The sequence below is a fragment of the Bidens hawaiensis genome, unplaced genomic scaffold, assembly GCF_021521415.1.
Source record: "Bidens hawaiensis isolate Kalapana, Puna unplaced genomic scaffold, B.hawaiensis_p1.1 tig00014542_1, whole genome shotgun sequence".
Classification (NCBI taxonomy): Eukaryota; Viridiplantae; Streptophyta; class Magnoliopsida; order Asterales; family Asteraceae; genus Bidens; species Bidens hawaiensis.
Window position 1 is genome coordinate 159617 of NW_027492269.1, and position 14181 is coordinate 173797.

The window sequence follows — 14181 nt, forward strand, 5'->3', positions numbered from 1 at the left end:
GAAGAGGGCGTTGGAAAGTTTCTTTTGTAAACTTTTAATTGTTTTTAACATGTATTTTTACAAATTTTGTATTTCTTTCTTTTAACATTTATGAAAATTGCCCTGTCAAAGAGAGTAAAAAAGAACTGATCCACCAATACTTTTTCCTATTTTAAGTTTTATAAATTAAGGTATTAAAGTTAGTTAATTGCATTTGTGTAACTTGGATCCGGAAAAAGGACCGGTACATCTTATGGTGCATTGTCGGTTTGCTAAGTGGTTGTGAAATATTCATGCTTGGGTAAAGTTATGGTGCATTTTGGTTATGTGAAAGAAGTTTTGGAATTTCACATAAGAATAGAAAGGAGTTGAAGAGTGTGTGTGAATTCAAGTAATTCTGGTCGTAACTTGTTGGTTGATTTGAAAAATAAAGAATGATTTTACATTTAATAACAAATCTCTGGTGATAGAAAAATTGGTGAATGGCATTAAATCCAACGTAGGATTCTAGAATGTGTAAAGTGGTGCAAGTTTAATTTTGTTAATTTTCCTTTATAGTTTCATATCGTGCTACACTTTAGTGGTTGTATTTTCCTTGTATGTTCGGCGACTTGCGTCTTGTCAGCTATCCCTTTTTCTGTTTTATAAAATTTGGCCTTCAAAGTCTCGTAGATAAATTCATTTAGTTTCATATGTTCGCTTTTAAAGGGATCCTTGATGTATTTGATAATATGATTGTTGCGGTTAAAGTTCTACATCTTCAAAATCGAGGTGATCGAAGCAGCTTTATGAGGGAGTGTTAAGCATGGCATTTGCCACCGGAATCTGTTGAGAATTATAACCTCATGCTCAAGCATTGACTTTCAAGAAAATGATTTCAAAGCTTTGGTATACGAGTTCATGCCTAAAGGGAGTTTACAAGATTGGTTGCATTAAGATGAAAGCACATCCGAACTCTACCTTCTCCAAAGAATAAATATTCTCATGGGTGTAGCATTTGCACTTGATTATATTCACAATCATTGCATACCACATGTCGTTCACGGTGACTTGAAACCTAGCAACATTCGACTTGATGGTGATATGTTGGCTCATGTTGGAGATTTTGGTTTAACTCGTTTCCTTGGAACTTCATACCCAGATAACTCAACTCAATTGGGATTAGAGGAACAATCGGTTATGTTGCTCCATGTAAATTAGACTTTCACATGTAGTTACTCAGAGTATTACCTTTATTTCTAAAGTATATGCTTATAAATTACAAAGTATGGTCTCGGAAATGAGATGCCAGGTAGTGGAGATGTCTACAGTTTTTGGAATTGTATTACTTGAGGTTATGACAAGGAAAAAGCCGTCTGACGACATATTTAAAGAGAACCTTAGCCTTCATAAATTTGTTTCCATGGCCTTGCCGGACCATGTAATGGATGCTATCGATGCTAATATTCTAAATGTTTATGGAGAGAATGAAACTTTTATGCAAAACAAAGAAGAAAATGTCAACAAAATTAAAGAGTGTTTGGTTTTAATATTGAGGATTGGAATATCATGCACTCTTGATTCTCCATAAAAAATGATGGATATGAGAAGGGTTGTACAAGAATTGCAACATATTTTGGAATTTGGATACACTTCAAAATATTTGAGGTAAGATTTTTATGATCCACAACACTATTTTGATTAATAGACCTAATGTGAATGTTCTTTCAGGGCTAGCGCCAAGCTTCCATGAGGAGTTAAAAACAACACAGTGTCATGCGAGTCCTCTTTATTACGTTGCTCATGCATGTTTGCTAGTTTGTTTGATTTCGTGTTGAATAAAGTATACGAGTGTTGTATTGTAATGCTTATAAGAATATTCAATAGCCTTCTTGTGCTAAAATAATATTATATTGTGAAGCGCCAAGTATTCTTAACACCAAGTCATGCACCAGGATCAGTGTATCTAGAAATAGTATATTACCATGGCCGACCCAACTTTTTTAGAGGCTTAAAACAAATCAAGAATTCGAGGTCTTTTTTGAACTTTATTGTTACAAAGCAAAACAATGAACCACAAATACGTTTTGTCATTTCAAATAACTTAATGGTCAATTTCATCATTTAATACTTTGGTCTAAATCGGATGCACTATTTTAGTGGAGGCCTAAAGCCTTAGCTTAAGTTTACTCCCTCTAAAAGCGAAATCCAGATAGATACATCGGATGAATTATGTTGGTCAGCGAGTCAGTCAGTTGTGCAACAAGTATCCCAGATAAAGACTCACAAGTCCTACCATAAAAACAAACAGCATTGGAAACCCCACCTGAGCCCTGTGTCTCCTACTTCTTACCAAATCCTGCAACTCAAACCCACCATTATATTAATTGCGTCTTAATAGTTGGTCAGTCGGACTAAAAAATTTTAAAAACATGCCACTTTAAAAGGTATCAATTTGGTTCGAGGTAAAATAGGTTCTGAGCGAAAAGGACCCACCTTGAAATGGGTTGTTTTAGGGAAAAATATGCGTAACACCTTAAAACGTTTGAGCAATTTAACTAATTTACTTTCAACAAAAACATAAGACGATAGGTGTGTGTATAGGTTTTTTTAGGGCTAAAACCAAAAATTAAGTTTTTGAGTTTTTCAAACCGTCCGGTGTTTGTTGTTTCGGTTTTACCATTTGACTTGCAATTTTTGGACCGAAATAAAAAACTAGCCCAAATAATGAACATAGCCTTAAAAAAAATTAGGTCTAAATCCTTTTATTGATTAAAAAATAATTGATTATTGCACATTTGGGCTAAAATATTAGGATCATATATTAAATTCATATAAATCACTTAACATTCAAATTAGAAAAGAAAATCAATAAATTCAGTTTCGTCCGCTTTTTCAGTTTTAAATACACACAAAACCGAAACCAAAAACTTATTTTTTATAAAGTAAATAATTAAAGGAATTGAGAACATAACACATACCAATTCTCCCTGTAAAGAGTGCTTCTCTTGAGTAACCGATCTTTTTTCTTCTGATAGATGTAGAATAGTTGCTTTAGCCTGAATACATCCACACCATTTTGTTCATCAAACTGATATCAAGCAACGAAAAATGAAATTACTGACCTCGGTAACCTTTGAATCGAGTTCCTTGACTTTCGACTTCATCGCTTCGACATCTTTGGCTAGTGTTTGCTCATCTATATTGTTTATCTGCGCGAACTCTTCCTTTCTTTTTGCATATTCTTGGCTCGGTTTTACCGGTTCTTCTACCTTTTTCACAACATCTTTCTCTTTCCTCTTGTTATGAGATTCTTCCTTCTTTGTTACCTCTACACTTTCACCATCTCCTTTGGGCACTTCAATGCTCTCAGCAACCTGAAATAATTATAAAAAATAATTAAACAACCATTTTCATAAAACAAAAATTAATGTATGAATATTTTTTTAGATTTCATAAATAAATTTACTCAATTGATCATTAGTGTATGAAAAATGATAAGAAAAGAAAGAGTTAAACATGGCTTTAGTCCATTAGGTTTGACCCAAATAACCCTTTTGGTCCATTAGTTTAAATATGACTTTTTAAAGCAATAGTTCATTTTCTGTTAATTACCAAGGGTGATTTGGTCTTTTTTATCAAAAAGTTAACAGAAAATTTATATGGTGTAAGTAAGCTATGACTTTAATTGATACGAAAATGAAACTGTTGCACTTAAAAAAGTCGAATTTAAACTAATGAACTAAAGGGTTATTTAGGTCAAACCACATGGACAAAAACCATATTAAGCTCTAAAAGAAATATACAATCAGATTAATTTCAAATCTGTTTAAACAAATTGAACTAATAGGTTGCAAACATTTGAATAAAACTTTATACAACTTTTAACCCATTTGACCCGCTCTACTCATTTAACGTTTATGCAAGGTTTTCGACACGTCAGATACATCACAGATCAAATACATAGCAAAAACGACAATGAGGTCTTACCGTGGGACGAGCGCTACTTTTATGAACCGTGTCATCTTTCAATTCTCTGCTTTCATTATTGTCCATTTGCTTTAATGGTTCATTAACCGGCGATGATTCTGCAGAGTCGGGTGGGTAGAAGATTACTTTGAGCCTCTTTTCATCAACAATTTTACCTTCCTCTTTAACAAACTGACAAATAAATAAAAAGTAATTAAGATTAAAATTTAAAACCAATATCTTCTTCATGAGACACACAAACACTAACCATGTTGGATGTGACATCCTCCTCCTTTGTACCCTCTGGGACAACGGTACTTTGAATTAAGAATTTGTCTCGGCTGATCATATCAGGAGGAACTACTTTTGGTGCTTGCATAGTAACTGCATCATGTAAATCATAGTTGTTATTGTGTTAATAGCAAATACTAGCGATGAAATAGCGGGCGCTTTTTTATGTTTAGCAATACACTAGAAGAAAATTTTAAAAATACTTTATATGTATATTATGGGGAAAGTTAACGTACAAACTAAAAAACTGTACTAAGCATGAGAATCAAATAGTGTTATTATATATACAAGTAGTGTAATTATGTAATCACATTGTAGTGTAATTACACTATGCTGTAATTACAGTTGTATATATAATTACACTACTTGATTCTCACAGTTAGCATGTTAATTTAATTTGTATTTGATCGAAACTTTGTATATTATATCCAAAATATGATGTTCATACACACATATTCAATAAAAACACTAAAATCTAGCTACTGTACATGTATATTTTATCACTATTTCTATTAAAACAAAACAAAACAAAAAAACAAAATCCCGCTATTTACTTGCTATGGAGGCGCCAAACTGGGATGGTGATGATCCAGCGCTTCGCTACGCTATTCGCTATAGCGCTATTAACAACTATGATGTAAATACATAAGCAAGATTATACCTGAAAATTCACATGATGCATTTGGATCCATAACTCCAGCATTTGGACTGACACAATACTTCTTGGGATTGGTAGTTTTGATCTGCGAAACGTGAACCAAATGGTTTAAGTTTACTGCGTTATTAAATACGGAAAATAGGTCGACACATAGAAAGCAGTCATCACCTTGAAAGCAACATATTGATCGGTCTTATTGATCATTTGAACAGAGCATGAGCTTTGTTTCTTAAGCTCAACTTGAATAAAAAATACATGGTTAGTAAATAAAATTTGTATTAAAGCGTGACTGGTCATTGTTGTCTAGAGGTGATATAAAACACATAGGAATTTATTTAAGTAATAATGTCAAAACAAGAACATAGAAAGTAGAAACCATATATATTTGACAGCCAGTTTTTAGGTTTACATATGTATTATTATGTAATGAGTGAAATGAGAAATATATATATTTCTAGAAAGAGTGAGTTTACTTACATAAGAACCTAAGTTCACGTGATCGAACCTCCAAAAGTTCTGGTTTCATCTTTGCATCCAAACAAGATAAAATAATAATCTGAAAATGAAGAGCCAATCGTTACAATTACATTAACGTACCCTATATATATAATATAAGACCGGAGTATAAACTTTGATTTTATATGAACAAATTAAACTCTTAAATCGCTCTCAATATTTTAACGAATTAAACAACGTATAATCAATGAAAAATGAGAATAACCTATGGAAATGGAAATGGGCATTTGAATTGCAATTTGAAAGTTATAGCGTAATGATTTCGTAACGGTTGGTATGATTTTGTTTGTGGCAAACGAGAAACCCTAACGTTGTGTCTCAGAGATTCAATTATGGAGAGAGGGAAAGAAGGGATTTTGGAAGGAATTGAACAAAGTTTGCGTTCTAGAGTTTTTTATTTTAATGGAGAGAAAGAAGAGAAGAGGAAGGAGAAGGGATGATTTAGAGTCTATATTTATTTCCTTTTAAATTGAAATGATTTGGAAAGAAAAAAAAAGGATCAAAACCACATTCAATTTTTACATTCTATATTTACCCATGTCATTGGCATGGCGGAAATTTCTCCCACTACCCGCCGTGTCTTCAACCACCTTTAATCATTACTTTCACAATTTAACAAACATCAGAAAGTAGCAGAGAATTGAAGACATTTGTGTTAATTAATTTCTCTTAGAGTAATCGATGAGGTAACACCAGCAGTAAAACAATTTTAATTTGATATTAATTTGTACAATGATAGCTATAACTTGATGTTAATATTGCACTTTTTTTAACCCTAATTCAAATTGCGTCAAGTATGTGAGGTGAAAAAAATTCTTGGATATCGGTAGTTATACATATAGAGACACACAATATTATTTTCTTCACCGTTTGATGCATATTAATAACGCTCGAATGCGATGATTTTGTTAAGATTTTGCTTGTTATTTGTTATATTAGACACTCAAATTGGTAAACAATGTAGAAGAAGATAAAAGCTAGGTTATAACTATGCACATTGCATTTAAACTTAATAGTATGAAGTACTTGATTTACATTTTTATCCTAGTTTATTTTTACTTGGAGAAAGTTAATTCTATAAGCTAGTAGCATACTTTTATAAAGGTGATACATTCAATTAATATAATATCATAACAATACAGTACATTCCAAATTTTGTTGCTTTATGACACATAGGATCACTGGCTACGGGTAAAAGTATTTAAGGTCTTCACATGTTCCTTTTCTTTTTAAGCTCCTCACATGTAATTTTTCCTTTGCTTTTGTTCTAGCATCTTGCTAGGATCCAAAAATAATAAATAAATTAAGCTCTTAATTTGTGACATGTTTACGGTTTATACATTTTGATAGGGGGATTGTTAGTGTAGATGGCCGTGAAATAAAGGAGCATGTATCCATTGAAACACGTGACAATAAAGAAGGTGTGGATTGACCGCCGTTCATGAACTAGGAACCACTGGTGGTGGAACACAACGAAGAAGATCACGAGGAGGATGGAGATAATCACGCCGAGCATGAGTTTTGTGTCACATTAGAGGCTTGTACCAATGATACAAGCGAGTGAGTTGTTAAACTTTTGTGTCGCACTAGTAGTATTCCCAACTATAAAAACAATTCCAAAGAAACGAAATGTAATCAATTACGTGTCACTTTAACTGTCATTTTAATTATGTTAACTTTGTTGAAAGCATCAAAGGAATATGCAAATGTACGCAAATGCATTGTTTAGGCCAAAATAGAAAGGCTTAAGAGAACTAACCACCTCTTGAGTCTTGACTCTCACAAGAGATAAAACCACACTCAATTGTCATTTTCAACACTATTTTTGGTCGATTCATGAAGTTGGCTAAACACTATCAATCTCTACACAATAACCACTTGGATACTTTATTGTTAATACAAGTGGCCGGCTCGGGCTACCTTTAGCCAATAGGGGGCGGCGTTACTTAATTGGTCGTTCCAAAAAAAAAAGAAATTTTATTTGAAAAAGGACCTGATCAATTATTAACAATCAACAAAAGTCTAGGGGCTTTAACAAAAATAGTTGAGCAAGCTACTGTCAATCCAAAGTCTATAAAAGGCAATCAAATGGACCACTCTATAATTCATTCAACAACTTATTTCTCATTAACAACATTGAAATGAACAAAATTATATTCTCGTTTATTGCATTGACGGATCCATAATATTTTTTCACGGGACCAGAACTTTTTGGATTCATACTCGGTTTTGTTCGACCATTTGGGTAGGGTTAAATCGGCATATAATTAATTTTCTTTAAAATTGTTTTCTACACATAATTAGAGTGCAATATATTAAAAATTGTTTTCTACGTGTTTTCATTTTTTAAAATCTAGTAATAACATCATCTAGTTCATAAATAAATATTTATCTATCAAACACATGTTTATAAACCAAGTTTTCAAACTATTTATCTCCTTTCAAATTACCTATATAGGTCACGAGAATTATCTCCACAATTTAATGGTCCACTTTGTTTATTATTTTTAATTGAGAGATCATCGGCATATTGGGTGGATGGTAAGTTGAGTACATTAACATTGTTTCATGTATTTAACTACATTTCTATATGCTAATTAACTACTCCCTCCGTCCCATTTTAAGTGTCTTAGTTTGAATTTTCAAGTCTTTCTTTTGCAACTTTGACCGTAAATATTTTTATTCGTGTCATATAATACTTGATGAAAATTATATGAATGGATTGGGTTTTAAATGTATTTTACATTGATATAATTTTTATTAAGTATTATATGACACAAACAAAAATATTTACAATCAAAGTTGCGAAAGAAAGACTTGGAAATTCAAACTAAGACATTTAAAATGGGACGGAGGGAGTATTTGATAGTTTGATTAGTTTTAGAGTTTGGTTCACAGCTCAGTTATTACTCATTTGATGTTTAATTAAGGATGGATTCAGTATACTTATTGTTTTATTTAGGGTTCCTTAGAATCTGGAATAAATTAGGGGGGGGGGGGGGGTTTCGCCCAATTAGTGACTGATTTTGTGGTCGATATGTAGGTGTTCATCAGATCAGATAAAGGATTATTCGGTTTATTTAGTTCGGGTTTAAAACTTTTAGGACCCTATCAGAAATCCGATCTGATCCGAATTAGGGGTGTTTCTGTCCGACCTGAATCCACCACTGGAAAAAAAAGTCGGGCACTCCCAAGTTTCCTGCATTTTAATGTTGTCTAAAAGTGTGGTTAATGCTTTCAAAACTGCGTTTTTTTGCTAACAATTTTGGCTGCATTTGATTGCCGTCAAGCGGTGCAAATGTTAATGTGTTTTGTTGCTGTCAAAACATGGTGTTTGCTGTAATCTGTTGTTGTCAAAAGAATTTTATGTTATATATATTAGTTTTTTTTTTGGGGTAGATGTTTTGGTAAACAAGTGAGTATCACCTAATCCGATACCCATTTTAAACGCATGAAAATTTCTAAAGCTGACGCATAACAAATCGAACACCAGTGCTGAACATTTCGGGTTTCCCTTTTTTTTCATAGCTTTGGTTGGTGAAGGGTATAATGGTAACTTTGTATTATCTATGTAGGAGCAATGTTATACCACGGAGTGTGCCGTTTCTTCTACAAATGCAACCCGTACGCAGCCGTATCATACGACTTTGTGAGCTAGATCCATCTCAACCTAGAAATTTACCCGAGTCACAAAGCCGACGCCAACAGTTGCTATTCCTGGTCTGCCACTAATCTTCCGGGTAACGTTCCGGTCATGCTATACACGGGGAATCGACTCGCTATCCCGCCAAATCCAAGACCTCGTGTGGCCCAAAAACCTCTCTGATTCATTCCTCTGTTAATGGGTCAAATACTCCGGAAACCCAATAATAGCAGCACCAGAAGGGGTCAAGGACGACTGTTTCCTTGAACCAAGCACCGCATGGTGCGGTTCGGCGTTTTGTGCATGGTCGTCGATGGGGACTGCGACAATAAGGTATGGCGTTTTGTACGAGAGTATAAATTTTGTAAACTGGACTCTGTGCGAACGTCCACTTGCGGAGAGTGCCTTGACTTCTTTTCTGTGGCATTTAACAGTACCAATGGGCTTGATGCGCCCGTGTATAATGGGAATGTGTTGCATGTGATGAAAGCGGGATTTGAAGGGATTGATTGGTATACAATTGGAATGTATAACCCTCATCGTGAGAGCTTTTTTCCACAAAATGGGTTGAGATTAACAGGAGGAACGGTGGATTTGATGTACGATTACGGAGGGTTTTATGCATCGAAATCGTTCTTTGATGATGTGAAGAACCAAAGGGTGTTGTGGGCTTGGGTTCCGGAAGCTGATTCGCGAGAAGATGATATTAAAAAAAGGATGGCGGGTGTTCAAGTCTGTTTTCGGTTCATGATAAACTAACCCCTCTAAAAGACAAGTGCCTCTACCAAGTGGGCTAGTTCCGTTGACTTGTGTGATATTATTATTTGCTATTTGTAGTTGTTTCTGAGGGCGTTATAGTTGGACGGAAACTAACTCAATGGCCTGTGGAGGAGATTGAATCATTTCATGAAGATGAAGTGAAGCTTGAAGCTGGTTATGTTATTGAAATTGAAGAGATTACTGCTTCTTAATGCACAACTAGTGATGCATGAGGTATAAACCTGAGAAACAGTAATCCCTTCAGTTACACACAATCAACTTCAAGCTTCTTGTTTCAAGCTTCACGAAGTGATCCAATCTCCTCCACAGACCATTGAGTTAGCTTCCGTCCAACCATAACACCCTCGGAAACAACCACAAATAACAAATAACAAAACCAGAATACTCAACGAGGCTAGCCCACTTAGTAGAGGGACTTGTTTTTTAGAGGGGCTAGTTTATCATGAACCGGTAACAAACTTGAACACCAGCCCATCCTTTTCTTAATATCATCTTCTCGCGAATAAGCTTCCGGGACCCAAGCCCACAACACCCTTCGGTTCTTCACATCATCAACAAAACGACTTTGAAGCATAAAACATTCCATAGTCATACCTCAAATCCATCATTCCTCTGGTTAATTTCAACCCATTTCGTGGCAAAAGTTCTCACGATGAGGAGTATAGTCTTTCCAATTGTATTCCAATCAATCTCTTCAAGTCCCGCTTTCATCACACGCAACACATTCCTATTATACACGGACGTGTCAATCCCGTTAGTACTGTTCAAGGCCACGGGAAAATAGTCGGCGCACTCCCAAGTTCCCGTGGGCGTTCGTACCGAGTCTAGTTTACAAAATCTGTACTTTCGTACAAAAACACCATGCCATTACCGTCGCAGTCCCCACTGACAACCAAACGCCGTCAGGGCCGCGCCATCCGGTGCTTGGGTCACGGAAGCAGTCATCATTGACCCCATCTGGTGCGGTTATTACTGGGTTTTCGGAGTATTTGACCCATTCATGGAGGGTTTTTCTGGCCACGCGAGGTCTTGGCAGGATAACAAATCGATTACTGTGTATAGCATGACCGGGACATTACCCGCAAGAATAGTGGCGGAACCAAAGCTGCAACTGTTCACGTCGAGTAAATTGTCGGGGTCTAGATGGATCAAATTGACAAGGTCGTATGATACGGCATGGTCCCACACGATCATACAGAAAGTGGCTGCATATGGGTTGTACTCGTAGAAGAAATGGTACACATCGTGGTATAGCATTGTCCTACATACATGATACGAATTCACATTTATAGTTTATACCCTTCAATCCTTCATCAACCAAGGCTATGAAAAAACAGAAACCTTGAAATGTTATTCAATCTGTTATGCGTCAGCTTTAAAAATTCTCATGGGTATCGGATTAGGTGATACCAAGTTGTTTACCAAAACATCTACTGAAAAAAAAATATTAATATATAACATAATATGCCTTGTCTGTAATAGCTTTAACCTTAGGCTTTTTTGATACCCATTGGTTGCTACCAGGGCCGTCTCCGAGAAATTAAAAAAAAAAAAATCTGGGCGGAAGGCGAAAGGGTTTTTGGGCGTTAAGTAAAATGTTTTTTGGTTGGGTTTGAACAATTAAGTTTTTAAATGGGCTTAATTTATGATTTGGGTTGTGCAAAGATAATTTTGTATAAAAATAGGCTTAAATGAGTTGAATAATTGAGTTAAAACATCAAAAATACCTACTTTTTTTTTTATAAATATATATATTTATAAAAAAAAAATTCAGCCTAGTGGGATGTCAGGCCAGGGTCTGTTGACCACTTAGCCCTCATTGAGAGCCCGCCATGGTTGCCACATATTCCTGATTGTATGTGATTTGTGTGTGTTATAATCCAGTATCTGTATCTGAAGATTTTTGTATTTTTTGGTTAAGTAAAGTTGTACTAAAATTTGTCATAGCTTCCTTTTGGGTTCTGGTACCGGAACAAATTGGTATGTTAATACATAATATAGTCTCTTAGTTCCTAAATCTTTGATATTTTTGTTTTTGCGGGTTTGCTCAAACGAGTAATGGTAGTCACTCTTGCTTCAGATCATTGATTATAAGGTGTTATGTTTCATTTATAATTGTTTTATGGATGCTTCATATGTTGTTAATCGACATTGTTCAACTGTTTGAGCTAAATCAATTTAAAGTGTTTCGGAGTGGGATCCGATGCTTGGTGAGTTGTGGTAATTGTATTGGTTTTTTGGCTTTAAATGTTTGTGTGATGGGTCAAATGCGTTAGGAGCACTCAAGGCAGCACTCAAGGCGCATAGGCCTCGCCTGGGGCCTAGGGGCAAAAAAAGCGAGGCCCTAAGGAAAAAAAACGCACTTGAATAAAATTTTTAAAACATATTAAGTATATGAAAATATAATACTAATCTTCAAATAAAATAAACAAAAGATATTATATAACATTTAATATCATCTAATTAGTACCAAAAGTTCTAAAATAGTCAAGATTCAAATGTAAATTGACATCTCCTAGACCTTAGTTTCAATAACACTCCTTGCGTTTGTTTTGCTCGGCTTTGTTCTTGACATAGACAATGCCGAAGCGCTTGCCTAAGAACTAGAAGCGCATTTTTTAAGTCTCGCCTGAAAATGGGCCTAGGCATAAGAAGCGATGACTTTGAATAACTATGGTGTTGGGAATGTTGGTGTTTTGATTGTGACCACATAGACTTTAGCTACTCGGTGATTGCGGAGCATCCTTTGGTCTATAGCTAATCATTTTCAACAAGGATATTTTTCGTATGGAAAGTCATCACTTATCAGTTTGATTTGGTGTGATGAAAACCATTTTCTTTGCCGACTAACATTTAGGTGTATTAAAGCTCATGCCAGTTATTTGGTAGAACATTAGGCTATGTGTAGTGGGGCGACAAAAGGGGCGATTTTTATGGTGAACACGCCCCCGGGCTACAAAGGGGCGATTTTTTGGTGGGTGGGTTGGGGGGGGGGGGGGGAATATGTCGCCCTTCATCCGTTTTCTTTTATTATGATTATATTCAAATGTGTGTGTGATAAACATAACATATATAGGGGCTACAACACCTCTGCACCCGTAAAACAAAAATCCATAATTTGCTTACTGGACGCCACATGGCACAAAATGTCTCATTTTGTATCCCTTTTACTATGCATTGCCTTATTGTTTGTTTGCCTTGAGTTCGTTTTAGAATATATCCGTTTTTCCTCTAATACTGTAGTAATTTATAACACGAAATTCTTGTTTCAAAATACTAATAATAAAAATCACATTTTACTAGTATCAGTTTAATTCATTATTATATATATTAAAATGAAGATTTTCTCTCCCTTGCAAAGTTACTATTCATTTCACCATTCAACTCCCTACATAGAAACACTTTCATATGGCTTTATGCCCTTTATTTTACTTAATGTTTTAACTAATTATCATAAAAAATATTATTCATGAAATTTACAAATTACTTTGTGCATATTGTAATTATCTCTATTGCATACAGAATATTTACTTTACATCAATGGGTAATTTTGAAAATCAATTGCATGAAGGAAAAAAGACATGATTGATTTGTTAGCTAACTTTTTCACATAGAAGGCTTATTTAAAAGCAAAATTTCTCAATATATAATATGCATGCTCAATTGGTTTGATGGATAAAACATTTTTTAGTTTTAGGTTTTTATTAACTAAAGTCATATCATATTTCATTTTTACTAAAGTTGCGTTTGTTATGTATATGTTTATGTTAATTAATATAGGTCAATCTCTGCCCGAGGCGCGGATATAAAATACTAGTTAAATTAATAAAACGGACAAAGAATTCGAGGCTGTCACAGAAGACTTGTTGACTTAAACCATTACAAAATTTTCCTAAGAAAAAATCTTCGTGTTGTGTGCTTTAGGATAACATGCATATTATAGGCCAACGATTGTTCTTGTGATCGTAAAGTTTCTTTCCGAATTGAATTCAAGGCAACCAACCATTTCCTTATCGTCTTCATCTCGTAACTATTTTCTCTTTTAAACGATTATTATATTTTTAAATGAGAAACATCAAATAAAAAAAATGTTTTTTGTCGTACTTGTAGTCTATCATCTTCTTATTATCTTACCCTTTCATTTTGGTAATCAATGGTTAAGAAGAGAGATGCAAAAAATAGAGTGAATGATATTTTGGAGATAACCACTTTTGTTGATTTTTATTTTTTAAGTTAATCCTTTTTGTTTTCAAACGTTCATAATTTTTTTTCATATGACACTTTTTTTTTGAAATTTGCACCATAGAATCAAAAACTTTTTTTATCTTTTATTTGGGTACTATTGTTATATAAATAAATAATATAC

At 34.4% G+C, this 14181-nt stretch overlaps 1 protein-coding gene and 1 pseudogene across 1 annotated transcript; one reads left to right on the forward strand and one right to left on the reverse strand.

Moving 5' to 3' along the window:
• Window positions 1-2172: 2172 nt before the first annotated feature.
• On the reverse strand, window positions 2173-5402 carry LOC143546989 (vesicle-associated membrane protein-associated protein SCS2-like). Its single transcript, XM_077038521.1, has 8 exons — window positions 5354-5402; window positions 5045-5115; window positions 4880-4961; window positions 4196-4311; window positions 3949-4119; window positions 3084-3335; window positions 2940-3017; window positions 2173-2317 (listed from the first exon to the last, which is right to left on the reverse strand). Exons 1-8 carry the CDS (start codon window positions 5400-5402, stop codon window positions 2210-2212), a joined length of 927 nt encoding a protein of 308 aa, XP_076894636.1. The 3' UTR covers window positions 2173-2209.
• A 3570-nt stretch (window positions 5403-8972) lies between these two features.
• LOC143546990 (beta-fructofuranosidase, insoluble isoenzyme CWINV6 pseudogene) lies at window positions 8973-10006 on the forward strand (annotated as a pseudogene).
• The last annotated feature ends 4175 nt before the right edge of the window (window positions 10007-14181 follow it).

Bases quoted from the DNA above. Each gene is read 5' to 3' on its own strand.
- LOC143546989 (XM_077038521.1), bottom strand. From the start codon at position 5,402: ATGAAACCAGAACTTTTGGAGGTTCGATCACGTGAACTTAGGTTCTTA. The intron at 5,116-5,353 runs GTAAGTAAACTC...TTTTTATTCAAG, and splicing joins ACGTGAACTTAGGTTCTTAT to TTGAGCTTAAGAAACAAAGC. The intron at 4,120-4,195 runs GTTAGTGTTTGT...TTTATTTGTCAG, and splicing joins AGGATGTCACATCCAACATG to TTTGTTAAAGAGGAAGGTAA.